This window comes from Abramis brama (genome assembly GCF_963993115.1).
Source record: "Abramis brama genome assembly, chromosome: 17".
In the NCBI taxonomy this organism is placed as follows: Eukaryota; Metazoa; Chordata; class Actinopteri; order Cypriniformes; family Leuciscidae; genus Abramis; species Abramis brama.
This window is the reverse complement of record NC_139979.1, coordinates 2,817,338-2,832,406: the sequence shown is the minus strand read 5'-3', so window position 1 is coordinate 2,832,406 and position 15,069 is coordinate 2,817,338. Positions and strand designations below refer to the sequence as shown.

Sequence of the window (15,069 nt, the reverse complement as noted above, 5' to 3'; positions counted from 1 at the left end):
GTAGTTTCTTGTGAGCACGCAATAGTTTCTTGAGATCATGCAATAGTTTCTTGTGAACATGCAATAGTTTCTTGTGAACGCGTAATAGTTTCTTGTGAACACGCAATAGTTTCTTGTGAACATGCAATAGTTTCTTGTGAACATGCAATAGTTTCTTGTGAACACGCAATAGTTTCTTGTGAACGCGTAATAGTTTCTTGTGAGCACGCAATAGTTTCTCGAGAAACCGCAATAGTTTCTCGTGAACACGCAATAGTTTCTCGTGAACGCAATAGTTTCTCGCGAGCAGTCAGTAGTTTCTTGTGAGCGCGCAATAGTTTCTTGAGATCATGCAATAGTTTCTTGTGAACATGCAATAGTTTCTTGTGAACGCGTAATAGTTTCTTGTGAACACGCAATAGTTTCTTGTGAACATGCAATAGTTTCTTGTGAACATGCAATAGTTTCTTGTGAACACGCAATAGTTTCTTGTGAACGCGTAATAGTTTCTTGTGAGCACGCAATAGTTTCTCGAGAAACCGCAATAGTTTCTCGTGAACACGCAATAGTTTCTCGTGAACGCAATAGTTTCTCGCGAGCAGTCAGTAGTTTCTTGTGAGCACGCAATAGTTTCTTGAGATCATGCAATAGTTTCTTGTGAACATGCAATAGGTTCTTGTGAACGCGTAATAGTTTCTTGTGAACACGCAATAGTTTCTTGTGAACGCGTAATAGTTTCTTGTGAACGCGTAATAGTTTCTTGTGAACACGCAATAGTTTCTTGTGAACGCGTAATAGTTTCTTGTGAGCACGCAATAGTTTCTCGAGAAACCGCAATAGTTTCTCGTGAACACGCAATAGTTTCTCGTGAACGCAATAGTTTCTCGCGAGCAGTCAGTAGTTTCTTGTGAGCACGCAATAGTTTCTTGAGATCATGCAATAGTTTCTTGTGAACATGCAATAGTTTCTTGTGAACGCGTAATAGTTTCTTGTGAACGCGTAATAGTTTCTTGTGAGCACGCAATAGTTTCTCGAGAAAGCGCAACAGTTTCTCGTGAGCATGCAATATTGCGCGGGAGTCTGAATCTTGCAATTATGCAGTTAAAACTATTGACATGCTTTTCTTGTAGTGCGCTTTTGATATTGCATGCAAGGTTAAAATGCTTATCTTAAATGAAATCTTTCTTTTTCTCGTTCAGGTTTGCACACTTGGCATCTACAGTGACAATGGTGTGGTCGGTGGATCTCAGTAACCTGGTGTTAGGTGTCTACGGATTCACGTTGATCACAGGCCTTCCCGCCAACATTTTGGCTTTTTACACCTTCTTCCGGAAGGTGCGGCAGCGCTCCACCCCGATGGATGTGCTGTTACTCAGTTTAACCATCTCTGACCTGATCTTCCTCTTTTTCCTGCCGTTTCGCATGGTGGAGGCGGCCAACATGAAATGGACGATGCCGTACTTCCTCTGCCCGCTGTCGGGATTCATCTTCTACTCCACCATCTACAACAGCACCTTCCACCTGACGGCCATCAGCGTGGAGCGATACCTGGGTGTAGCTTTCCCCATTAAATACAAGCTGAAACGCAACCCTCGAAATGCTGTGATAGCCAGCGCCATATTCTGGGTGGTTTCCATGGCGCACTGTAGTATCGTCTACATCATGCAATATCACGACCATTCGAATCCCAACTTCACCGATCCATCCATGCGTAACACCTGTTATGAAGAATTCAGTGTCGAACAGCTCAAGATCCTCCTGCCGGTTCGTCTGGAGCTTTTTGCAGTGCTCTTCCTCGCGCCGTTCCTCATCTGCTGCTTCTGCTACATCCGATTCATCCACATCCTCTCCAATCTGCCCAACATCAACGCCAAGAGGAGATATAGAGCCATCGGGATGGCGTTGGGAACGCTTCTGGTCTTCATTATCTGTTTCATGCCTTACAACATCTCACATGTGGTTGGATACGTGGGCAACTACAGCCCCGACTGGCGGGTGTACGCTCTGCTCACCAGCACGTTTAATGCGTGCCTCGATCCTTTCATATTCTACTTCTCGTCTTCGGCACTCAGAGGAACATTTAAGAACGTCTTGAAGGAGTTGACGAGGCGGATGCTCATGCCCTGTTGCCGCTCGCTTTTCCACTGCCCTCTCTTGAGCTGTTCGAGTACTGAGGAGAAAACTCAGAGCACGACCGACAGCTCCCTGTAACACCATAAGCTAGATTGCATGAATGCAATGAATTTGAGACTCAATCTTTGAGGTATCTACTGAAGAAGAGCACCATATAAGCCAGTATTTTTCTGTATTTTCTTCTGACTGCAGTCAAGCGATGCTAGCACATGCTGATCAGTCCAAAGCAATTGACTGTAATTCTGATGTGCCACTGGATGGCATCAGCTTAATGGACCTGTATAATGGACTGCTATCAGAGTACATTGTTACCCTCCCATTTTTTTATACTTCCGGAAGTATTTTTTCCATTCATGTTTTCCATAGGGATTTTTAAAAAATATCTTTGTTAAAGCACTAAATGTCATGAATCAAGCTACGAGGTGAATCACAGCATTACAAACTTTGATTTAAAGCAAAAATAAAATAACTAAAAATCGGACAAAAAGACAAAGATACAAGAAACTTTGAAGCATTACAAATGACAGTCGAATTAAAGGCAATGGAAAAATACAAAACTATTAACTTAAAGGTGATTATATCTATTAAAACCATATTTTTTAAGTGTAATGCATAATATGCATAGAAAATATGCATATATTACGCATATATTGCAATATGCATATATATGTATGTACCGCAAGCTCTTTTGGCACCATTTGCTTGCTGCAACTCTGATTGGTGTATTTTTCTGTAAAGGATCATGGGTAATGTAGTTTTTCACCACCAGTGTAGCTGTTAAACAATTATTTAAAAAAATATGCTGAAATAATGTGAACGGATGGTTTCAACAAAAGCATATGCCACTGATTAACAACCTTGTATCTCACAGCAGGTCTGTCTTTAAAGGTTGTTTAAAATCAATTTCCCAATGGAGAAATCCTTTTCGCAATCCTACTGTTGCACTCTATCGACTTGTATTACTTGTATAATATTACTTTTGCATCTATTTGTGTTCAACGTGCCCTCAACTTGGACTTTCTAGTAAAGCTGGTTGACCTTGGTAGTCTTCCTGGTGAAGCAGCCTAGTACGGGCACCATGTTTTTTTTTTTTAATGCACTGTTCAATATTGATCTGCACCGTGTCCTAACTATGTTTGTCCTAACTATACGCGATTGGATAAGATTTCAGCAATTTGTGACATTAATCAAATATCACAGCCAATCAGAAGAGAGCATGTGGGCGGAGTATCTTTGTAAGCTCACTGCAGTCGCTATATGGACATAAGCACATAATCAAATTCATAATTATAACTTTTTAACATTATTAAAAATAAATGAATGATACAATTTTGTCATTGAATACATTTGTTTGTTCACAGTTCACACAGAGTTCACGGTTTGAATGTACTTGTTTCCTTTCATTCATTTTCAAGATCTGAGGTTTTGCTTTCACACAAAATAATGTTCAAACTCACATTAAACCCTTTTAACATTAAATAAAGCACATAATCAGTACCTGAGATTATCATTGTCATAGTCACTGTCGTGGCTGGTCAGGATAAAAACTTTGACAGTTCAAACAATCACATTTTAAGCCAACTGAATGTTTTAACATTTTTATCATTTAAAATCGGTTCTGCATAAACTTCACTGTATGAATAAATTGCTGAAAAGTTCAGTGAATGCTAATAAATACATTTTATTAACTTTTCTTCTGACACTATATAATTTAAAAAAAAATGCTAATATTTTGCTTTTTTTCTGTACAATTTTATTGATTTTTTTTTTTTTTTGTTCACACCTTGAATGATTTAATAAGGAGAATACTTTTTTGCATTTTTTTTTTGCATGTAAAGATTTAAATGTGTGTTCTTTTTAAGAAATTAAATATTTTTGATGCTTATATTACTGTTATTTTGCATGTAAATATGTAATTATTCAGTTGTTCTTTATTTTATGCAAGAACAGATAATATAAGCTTATAGCTGCGGCCAATTTTCCTTCATGCCTTCATGTGTCATTTCTACTGAATAAAAATATGCAAACAAGCTTGCTTTTTACAAATATAATTCCCTTTCTGTATTCTGTACTGTATACTATTGTTGTTTAGTCAACTTAAATTTCCAAGTTGTCACTACAACTTCATATTTCAGTTGACTAAACTTTTAAGGCAGCACAAACACTTTTTTAAGTTGAAACAACAAATGTGTTTACTGTGTGTGGCTACATTAAAGGTGCTGTCAGTGATGTTATCCATATTGCTGACTTCCACCAGACTTAAACCATCCAAATCTCACCCTCATAAGCAAAGGCAAACATGACTGACAAGAAAAAAAAACGCTTCAAAGTCCATAACAATAATGACGTCACATCACCATCTATGCAGTTTCTCAAGACACCCGTTTGCTTTCTACAAATATAATTCATGAGTGTTCTGTATGCATGTTAAAAATGCATGCTTTAAAGGGTCAGTTCACCCAAAAATGAAACTTCTGTCAGAAATTACTTACCCTCATGTTGTTCCAACACCGTAAGCTTCTAGGTTGTACGTCAGAACGCAGGCTCACTATAGGCCAGCATCACACGCATCACACACATGACCAGCGTCGGCCAATAGTGAGCCTCCGTTCTGATGTACAACCCAGAAGCGCTGCGCTGTTACACTACGTGAACTCACTGAAACACCGAAGAAACACAGTGAAACTACGTGAAACACAGAAGAAAATGAAGAGTTGAATAAAGTCATTATTTTTGTTTGTTTTTGCGCACAAAAACGTATTTTCGTTGCTTGATAAACTTATGGTTGGGCCACTGTAGTCACTTGGACTATTTTAAACATTGTCTTTACTAACTTTCTGGGCCGGCAAGTTTCAATAACATAGAAGCCTATGGAGGAGTGAGCCAGCTCTCAGATTTAATCAAAAATATCTTAATTTGAACGAAAGTCTTACGGGGTTGGAACAACATGAGGGAGAGTGATTACTGACAGAATTTTCATTTTTGGGTGAACTAACCCTTTAAATTTTAATCAAATATCCCAGTTGTCATTTTAAGGACAGCACAAACACTTACGTCTTTAAGGTGAACATTTTTTTTAACAGTTGTGGCTACATTAAAGGTGCTGTAAGTGATGTTAGCCATATTGCTGACTTCCAGATTGAGCAGTCCAAATTTCACCCTCATAAGCAAACTCGAAAATGACTGACTGGCAGAAAGCGCCTCAAAGTCCTCTGATTGGCTAATAATGTGTTGGCTAATAATGACACGTCACCATCACTTTCAGTCAAGTTCTGTGATTACTCAAGACACCCGTTTCACTGATGCATGCAGCACATTTAACCAAACCATCAAGTTAAAATATATATATTTAAGAAAACATGACTAAGCTATTCTGTTTAAACAGGCTATGAAGTCTGAACAGATGTACTAACTCTGGAAAAAAATAAAATAATTAAAAAGTCAGTGCATGCTGTTTTTACATCGTTTCAGTTTGAAGGACAGAAAAATGCATGGCATTGTTAGACATGCATATGATATGTGTAACCCTAAATCATGATAAATGTTCAATGTAATATTTATGCCTTGCTAGAAAATAAATGATCAGCAAGTGGTTGTCACAAAAGACATTATCACTCGGCTGCTCGCTGGTATATGTTATTGTCAGTGGATTTATATCAGACATGTGCAGACGTCGCTATAATTCACAAGAGTCAATAGGCTTTAGTGAGCCTCCCTCGTCACAACATTCCTTGTCTCTTTCCAATGACGACAAATGCTTTTTTAATACATGATTAACTTGATTTGTATTGTGCAGTAAAATTATCATCCATCTCTCTCTTTTTCTGGCATGCAATTACCTTCTTTTTTTTGATAGGCAGACCACTTATTCTTTGGTACTGAAGTGAGAGGTTGGAAACAAAGTAAAGCACAAGGAGCTTCCCGAGGAGAAGGAGAGCAGGCGCAATCCCGTGAAACTGGCCAAAAAGTGGAGTGTGTATGTGATGTGTGGAGGCAGCGTCCCGCACCGACCCTGGGTTTACGAAGGTATGTTTACAAAATAATTTTAAGTAATTTTTGTCCATTATTCAGCAGTTAAAAATGTAGAAATGTATCTGTTTCAGGCCTTTTGGTGTTTAAAATAAATTAAAGATAATCTGGTGAATGATGACATTTATGTGTCTAATCAAATTATGTTTTTCTGATGATTTAATCAATGCATTAGGCATGAATGATGATGCATCGTCATCTCTTCTCTATAGCTGAACTCTGACCAGCTGGGATGAGCTATATTTAATTTAGTGTTCAAGTTTGCTGACTCATTCCTTCCCAATATAGCTATCAATGAATGAGGGAACTAGTGGGTGTTTTTAGATCCAGCTCTAAATGAATCACTTATTGTTATGCAATCAATTTTTTTTGCTATGTAGTAAAGTGTATTGCACGTGATTGTGAAAGGACTGAATTTCCTGCTTTAGGGGGACAACTGGGATTTTCCACGATTTTAGCTACTGAATAGAGGATAGACCTGAAAGACTTGTTGATAGTGAACTTCTGCTGTATTCCATTCGACATGGACAATTGAGATTTCCAAATTCCTACTTGGAACAGTGCAAATGAACACAGAAAAGGCTGATTTCACCAAGATGGCGAAGTATATCGTCACGCAAACATGGTGGCACCCAGGGAGATTGTTATAGCCGATGATAAATGTTCACTTTTAAGCAATAAAACTACCCCGATCAGACAGAGCCGATTGCAGAGCCAGGAGTGTAAAACACTGTAATCGATCCTCTGGTGATAATCATACACCTGTAGAATAAATGCTTGCATTGAATTGTTTATCCTTTACAGTTTGGTTGCTAGGATACGTCTTTGTTTACATTCGAACACCTGCAAAACTAACATCACCTGTATTGCTGATTTGAAGCAACATACACACTTAGGAGAAAATGGGGTTCTAAATAGAACCCAAGGATTCTTGACTTTTGGAACCTTTATTTTTTAAGAGTGTAGTAGAACCTTTCAGTGAACAAATTCTTAAAAAGAACCGTTTTCTTAGTGTGAAGAACTTTTTCAAAGAACCTTTTGTGAATCAGAAAGGTTCCATGGACGTTGAAGGTTCTTTATGGAACCAATAAAACATTTCAGGCAGGAATATCCCACATCCAACTTTAGATAGAATACAGCATTATTCCCAGCCTTATCTTTTTTTAAAACGCATTCGATTTCTGTGGATGTTTTGGATTGTAAATGCAGTCCAGTGCTTAGCTTTGAGAGGCTCTAGCCTCGATGCCTAGTGTTAAAGTGAAGGAGAGGCCAGACTGATTCATTACTCCCAGTGACTCTCACATATGCAAGCGCACACCTATCATCTTTAAACACATCTCCCACACACCCTGGAAGAGTATAAATCCCGATAAGACTGCATAGATGTGCTCACATGTGCACATAGAGCGCCAGAGCCTGCGTGAGGAGTACGCCGGGTTGGATCCAGTCCTCATTTATTAATTTTCCCTTATCAGTGTCCAATATTGAAAATGGAAAGCAAACAGCTGGTGCGGAAGTTGTCAGGATTCAGACCATAGTCACTATTGAAAAGCAAGAGAGAGTCAATAGAGAAGCACAGCCGAGAGGTCTACTTTGCTCTGCGGTGAGTTCGTCTTTTTGTCTTAACTTAAAAGCAGGGATCGTTTTAAGTTGTTCCCTTATTGCGTGATTGTCACTTTTTGATGCTTGCGTAACTGTTTTGCTTTCTTCATGAACTATGTTTTAATACTTCCTGTAGATTTGGTAGCAGTGTGTCATTATTTGTGAGGATAATCTCTAGGAAATCTGTGCAATGCAATGTAATTTAAACATAGTAAAACATGTTGAACTGAGCCAAGAGTGCTTTTAAATCATCATATTCAACAAAATATTTAGGCTATGCAAGGAATAAGGGGTTTGTTGATCTTTTGGCTGAGTTTTCTGTCGGCGCAGATTCCTTTTGGGCCTGGTCATCATATCTAATAGTTTTATAGCGCCTAGTTATTGTTTTACAGTTCTTATACTGACACAGTGAGCTCTGTTTACGTCCGGGTATCAAATCTTGCTCCTGGAGGTCTACTGTTTTGTGATCCTAATTAAACACACCTGAACCTGCCAATAAATGTCTTCGAAGTTACCGACTGGTTCATTTAAACTGCACTGACCCACAGATCTTTATATAAAGTTGGATATATATTATATCCAACTTTATCCACATACAGTACATACAGTGCACCCTCATTAAGCACTAGATACTGCATAGTAAATCTCAACTGCCTAGATTATGATATTCTCACTCAGCACTTTATATTAGTGGTGTAACGGTACACAGAAGTCACGGTTCGGTACGTACCTCGGTTTTGGGGTCATGGTTCGATATGAGTTCGGTACATTTACATGTCTGGCCCTCTTAGATTCCTGATTGCTTAAAATTAAAAATGAAGGAATTGTTGATTTGTTACTCTAATTGATAGATTGACCAATGCTGCACGGGAAAATGCAACAGGGGTTTGTAAATTTGTTGGTTTGATTAATGTGTTGTGCATAGTCAACACTGTCATTTTCTTTACGCGTGAGAGTTCATTAATATGGGGTGACAATGGCGAATGCACAAAGTTTAATATTACGCTTGAGCAAGAAGGAGAAAAAGAGCCTACTTCACCTTTCCACGAGGAGACAGCGAGTGAAGTGGCACCTGAGACTTCATATTTCCAGGACACGCATATTTCTGAAACTGGACTGTAGTAGTGAGACTTCCATGACACAAATCGGCACAATGCCAAATGACTTTGTCTAATTATAACAGCGGAAACAACTTATTTATGGTCATTTATGGTCATAGAGATAAGAGTAAGACGTCATTCGAAACTGTAAAAGGTCTGTTTTTATTTGTGCACAATCACAATAAAAACAAATCATTGTGCTTTTGTAAAATAAAGAAAACAAACATGATGCCGCTTTCTACAGTCCCGGTTTCCTTTCCGTGAAGTTTGTGGAGCGCGTCACAAAAATTAAACTCAATGTATAGGCTACTATCAAGCTCATACATGCCATCTGAACTCTTGTTTTGGGTTGGTGCATAGATCGTCTCTTCTTCTTCTGCTTTTTTCCCTGTTGTGGCGGTTAGCAAACAGCATTGCATTACAGCATGCCCCCTTCTGGATTGGAGTGTGGATCAGCTGTGACTGACTGTATTCGTCATCTGACTGTATACACCGAACCGTGACGTCTGTACCATGATGGTTCGGGAGGAAAGCATGTACCGTTACACCCCATATATATACAGTATACTCATGTAGGGTGATATATAATATAGTGAATCTCAATTTCGGTGATATATAGCAAGTCTCAACTGCTTGATTGTTAATTTAGTCACAAAATATATCAGCCTTATATATATATATATATATATATATATATATATATATATATATATATATATATATATATATATATATATAAATATATATATATAGTACACTTCATTTTACTACAGTACACAGTATACTTACGTAGGGCGATATATACTAGGCTATATAGCAAATCTCAACTGCTTGATTGATTATATCATCGGGAATTGTAACTCGCCCAGCTCTCTCTTTATATAAAGTTGGATATACAGTGAGGAAAATAAGTATTTGAACACCCTGCTATTTTGCAAGTTCTCCCACTTAGAAATCATGGAGGGGTCTGAAATTGTCATCGTAGGTGCATGTCCACTGTGAGAGACATAATCAAAAAAAATAATAATCCAGAAATCACAATATATGATTTTTTAACTATTTATTTGTATGATACAGCTGCAAATAAGTATTTGAACACCTGTCTATCAGCTAGAATTCTGACCCTCAAAGACCTGTTAGTCTGCCTTTAAAATGTCCACCTCCACTCCATTTATTATCCTAAATTAGATGCGCCTGTTTGAGGTCGTTAGCTGCATAAAGACACCTGTCCACCCCATACAATCAGTAAGAATCCAACTACTAACATGGCCAAGACCAAAGAGCTGTCCAAAGACACTAGAGACAAAATTGTACACCTCCACAAGGCTGGAAAGGGCTACGGGGAAATTGCCAAGCAGCTTGGTGAAAAAAGGTCCACTGTTGGAGCAATCATTAGAAAATGGAAGAAGCTAAACATGACTGTCAATCTCCCTCGGACTGGGGCTCCATGCAAGATCTCACCTCGTGGGGTCTCAATGATCCTAAGAAAGGTGAGAAATCAGCCCAGAACTACACAGGAGGAGCTGGTCAATGACCTGAAAAGAGTCATTGACCAGCCATGTATTGCGAGATTTTGGGGAACAACCTCCTTCCCTCAGTTAGAGCATTGAAGATGGGTCGAGGCTGGGTCTTCCAACATGACAATGACCCGAAGCACACAGCCAGGATAACCAAGGAGTGGCTCTGTAAGAAGCATATCAAGCCAGTCTCCAGACCTAAACCCAACAGAGAATCTTTGGAGGGAGCTCAAACTCCGTGTTTCTCAGCGACAGCCCAGAAGCCTGACTGATCTAGAGAAGATCTGTGTGGAGGAGTGGGCCAAAATCCCTCCTGCAGTGTGTGCAAACCTGGTGAAAAACTACAGGAAACGTTTGACCTCTGTAATTGCAAACAAAGGCTACTGTACCAAATATTAACATTGATTTTCTCAGGTGTTCAAATACTTATTTGCAGCTGTATCATACAAATAAATAGTTAAAAAATCATACATTGTGATTTCTGGATTTTTTTTTTTAGATTATGTCTCTCACAGTGGACATGCACCTACGATGACAATTTCAGACCCCTCCATGATTTCTAAGTGGGAGAACTTGCAAAATAGCAGGGTGTTCAAATACTTTTGCTATTTTCCTCACTGTATAAGTATTACCAAATGTATCAGCATACATACAGTATACTTGCGTATGGGCGATATATACTTTATACTGCTGCTTTGAAACAATGTATATTGTGAAAAGCACTATACAAATAAGTTTGACTTTAAACTTCACATTTTTAATTACACTTTAGGACTGAAACATCCAGCTCAACACTGAGGCCTCCTTCTCCCGTGGACCGTATGGAACAGAGCAACCATGCAAGTCTGTGATTATAATCTGTGTCTCACCGTCTACATCTTCACCTTCATCACCGGCTTCCCGGCCAACGTCTTGGCCTTCTACACGCTTAGCCGCAAAGTTTGGAGGAAACCGTCTCCCATCGACATCCTCCTCCTCAACCTCACCATCTCAGACTTGCTCTTCCTCATCTTCTTGCCCTTTAAAATGCAAGAAGTGGCCAATAAAATGGAATGGAATATTGACTACTTTCTGTGTCCACTGTCTGGCTTTTTCTTCTACATGACCATCTACAACAGTACCTTTGTCTTGACCGCGGTGAGCATGGAGCGCTATCTTGGCGTGGCGTTCCCGATCCAACACTCCCTAAGGAGAAGACCCATATACGCCGTGTTCGCCAGCATCTTCATGTGGGTGTTTTCCATCCTTCACCTCAGCATCGTCTACATCGTGCCCTACTACAACCCGTCCGGGACGGTCCCGCCATCCCGTAACGTCTGCTACGAGGGATTCACCGACGCTCAGCTGGAGATCCTCCTGCCCGTGCGTTTGGAGTTGTGCATCGTTCTCTTCTGCGTTCCCTTCCTTATTTGCAGCTTCTGCTACATAAACTTCATCCGCATCCTCTCAAGGCTGCCGAACATTGGCCGGCGGAGAAAGTTGAGAGCGATCGGATTGGCTTTGGGGACGTTGTTGGTGTTTGCGCTCTGTTTTGGACCCTACAACGTCTCCCATGTTGTTGGCTTCATAACAAAGAAAAACCCAATTTGGAGAGACAAAGCTCTTCTTCTCAGCACGTTTAATGCCTGCTTGGACCCGTTTATTTTTTACTTCACCTCCGCGGCCTTTAGAAACACACTTAGTGCGGTGGTGAGGGGCATTTGGGGTAGAAGCTGGTGCCAATGCCCACGAATCCTATGGAGCTCAAAGAAGAAGCCTCCTGAAACAGAGAAAGACAGCCTCCCGAAACCACAGGTCGTCACAAACGCACTTTGACCAACAGTTTTATTTAGGTCAGTGGAATTATTTTTGTACACAAATACATGCTGGGTAAACATTGCTCTTCTTCCTGGTAAAATGACGGAGGTGACGTAGAATCCGAAAACAACACAACTCACGTGTAGAGTGTTATCTTAGTAGGAAAAGGAAAACACGGTGGCTAGACTTGTGTGTACATAAAGGGACTGAATTGAGTGTCGGCAAACAGAGGATAAACTTCCTTTTGTACATAGAGTGTTTATTCATCCGAAGTGTGAGCTCATCCTAATAACAAACGTGTCATCATTGACTTTATTCAGTATAAACAGAACGCAGTATGAGGACATTGATCACTGGGATGAAGGATTCGCCAGTCATATGAAGGTCACCAGAATAGCAGCACTCAAACACTGTCACGTAAATATATTTAAAAGGGTTTTCACCTCTAAGGTTGATGCTTGTCTGGGAACTGACGATGTGGTTGTCTGATGGTTTGTGATACGTGTTTGATCGAAGGTGCATGATTTTCAGTGTCCAGGAAGTGTCAAAACCACAGAAATGAATGATGAAATAAGTGAAGCAAGGTTCAGTGTGGTTCTATTTAGAACCCTAGGTTCGATATAAGGAGAAATTATTGTTTCATGTTTAATGGGTTATTGCAATTTTTCCCCCGAAGTGATAAAGTATGTTTATGAGCTGATTAATTCATTTAAATTTAATGATCTCACTAAATGACTGCAAGTTGACATGTAGTTGCAAAGTTACTTATAGTTTGTAAAATGTCTAAAGTGGACCATCTAAATTAAGTTGTTTGTTTGAGTATTAATAGACTGTCTGTTTAATATCTGCTAACACAATATTTTGATGCTCCACAACAGATATTCTACTGACTATAAGTAACTTTACAACTACATGTCAACTTATATACTAACCTGAACCCTAACCTAACAGTCTACTAATACTCTAATGAGAGTTAGGTGACATGTAGTTGCAAAGTTTCTTATAGTTATTAAAATGTCTGAAGTGGACCATCTAAATTAAGTTGTTTGTTTGAAAGCATTTTTATTATTTTTGCAGTTCCACTTGTCGCCACTAGTGGCACAAAATGCACACACTTCACCTTTAAATGCATTATGTATATATGTAAATAAAAAATGTAAATGTATTATTGTACATATTGATGAAAAGCAGGTTCTCTTAAGAGCCTGTAAGAAGTGTCATTAAATAAAACATTGTTTGTAAGATCAGAGCACGACTGCCAGAAGGAATCATCTGGAGTATTTCTTCATCCTGGCTTATACAATAAAAAGTTTATGGCATATTTCCTCTCGGCCGTAATAACTATTAACCACTAAACTTGCTTCACTGTTATAAACCCGACAAATATTTGCAGAAGGTTATTGTCTTTGACTACCGAGCCAGGCAGGAGTGTATATGTACAGATGCAGGAGCACATGTGGGAAACGCTTGGCTTAGTTCCTTATAAGCATCATTCGGGAAACGTGTTGATATAAACAGTTATTGCTCTAGTTTGGAGGCGATTTCTGTAATAATAAAGAGCGAGGTGGAAGGATGTTTGACTCATCACATATACACAAGTGCTCTGGTTTTCACTCATTTCAGGTCTGCTAGTTTCGCAATAGCCAGACGTTTGACTGTCGACATAAATTCTGGCCAATATTAGAGCTCATTCAGACCAACTTATTCAAAATATGTCAGTCTCCACCAACAAATGCACCATGTCATGGAAATTGTGATCAGAATTTCTGTGCATCTACAATAAGTATTCATTATTTCACAGACAATATACAATAAAAGCTTCAAACATATTTTGAGTGTCTTTCAAAGGCTTGAAGCACTTTTAGAGATTTGAACAAATCCAGTTATTTGTTCTTCTTCAGCTTTTAGATGTTTCCTGTACAAAACATCAGGGATCAGATTAAAAGAATAGTAAAATTATCCTTAACTGCTATTTTCAGTTACACTTTATTTTAAGGTGTCATTGTTACAGTGTAATTATATATTTAAGTACCGAGTAATTAAGCAACTACATGTACTTACTATAGGGTTAGGGTAGGATTGGGATTTGGTTGAGGGTCAATTGCATGTAATTATGCATAATTTAGTGTTATTACTACGGTAAGTACATATAACACATGTAACAAGGACACTGTAAAATAAAGTGTTACCCTATTTTCTTATTTTCTAACCAAAGAATATTTTGAATAAACCCGTTCGCTTAATGAATAAATGTAAAAGTCCTTTTTCATAAAACTTAAAGTTAGTCTTAAAGTTAGGATCACCCCCAACTTGTCTTAAATCCAAAGGTAAGATGTTTAATGCATTTATTAGGTTGTTTGAAATAGCATCACAGCATAACATTAGCAACACATATTTTATATTTTATAATCTAACAAGTAAATTCTAATATGACGGTTAATGCCATTAAAACATTTCACACACTTAAAAACTTATTGCAAGGTGCTTGCTATTTAAAAAGGGTTAAAGGATTGGTAATTAAAAGTAAAATTGACCATGCCAAAGCCTTACAAAAGAAATGATGATGTTCTAAAGAAAATTCTTGAGAACTTTTCAAGAATTGCACAAGAAGTTCAGATGATACTTAAGAGATAAGGTTTTGTTTGTTTACATAGTTAATGCTTAGCTAACATTAACAATGAACAATGATTTTTAAAGCATGTATTATCTTTATAAATGCACTGTGGACTAGCATTTACAAACTAACATTAACAAATGTTACCAAATGCAACTTTTATTTTTTTTTAAATGCAGAAGTGCAGAAGTGTTGTTCGTTGTTAGTTCACATTAACTAATGTAGTGCTAATGTTAGCAAATTAAACCTTATTGTAAAGTGTTACAGAAGTTCACAAAACTTTCTTTTGATGATTATC

At 38.4% G+C, this 15,069-nt stretch overlaps 3 protein-coding genes across 4 annotated transcripts in view; 2 read left to right on the top strand and 1 right to left on the bottom strand.

Moving 5' to 3' along the window:
- LOC311067233 (free fatty acid receptor 2) overlaps positions 1-4,142 on the top strand; it is a 32,566-nt gene extending 28,424 nt beyond the window's left edge. For both annotated transcript variants that reach the window (XM_084088962.1, XM_084088961.1), the window contains one exon: positions 1,179-4,142. In XM_084088962.1, coding sequence (XP_083945088.1) covers positions 1,207-2,190 — 984 coding nt within the window. In that variant the 5' untranslated portion in view covers positions 1,179-1,206 and the 3' untranslated portion in view covers positions 2,191-4,142. The remainder of the gene's footprint in view (positions 1-1,178) is intronic.
- The window catches only part of iglon5 (IgLON family member 5), a 236,897-nt gene that overhangs the window by 10,054 nt on the left and 211,774 nt on the right, over positions 1-15,069 (bottom strand). The window lies entirely within an intron of this gene.
- Positions 7,708-13,418, top strand: LOC311067234 (free fatty acid receptor 3). Its single transcript, XM_084088963.1, has 2 exons — positions 7,708-7,744; positions 11,133-13,418. Exon 2 carries the CDS (start codon positions 11,198-11,200, stop codon positions 12,173-12,175), a length of 978 nt encoding a protein of 325 aa, XP_083945089.1. The 5' UTR covers positions 7,708-7,744; positions 11,133-11,197; the 3' UTR covers positions 12,176-13,418.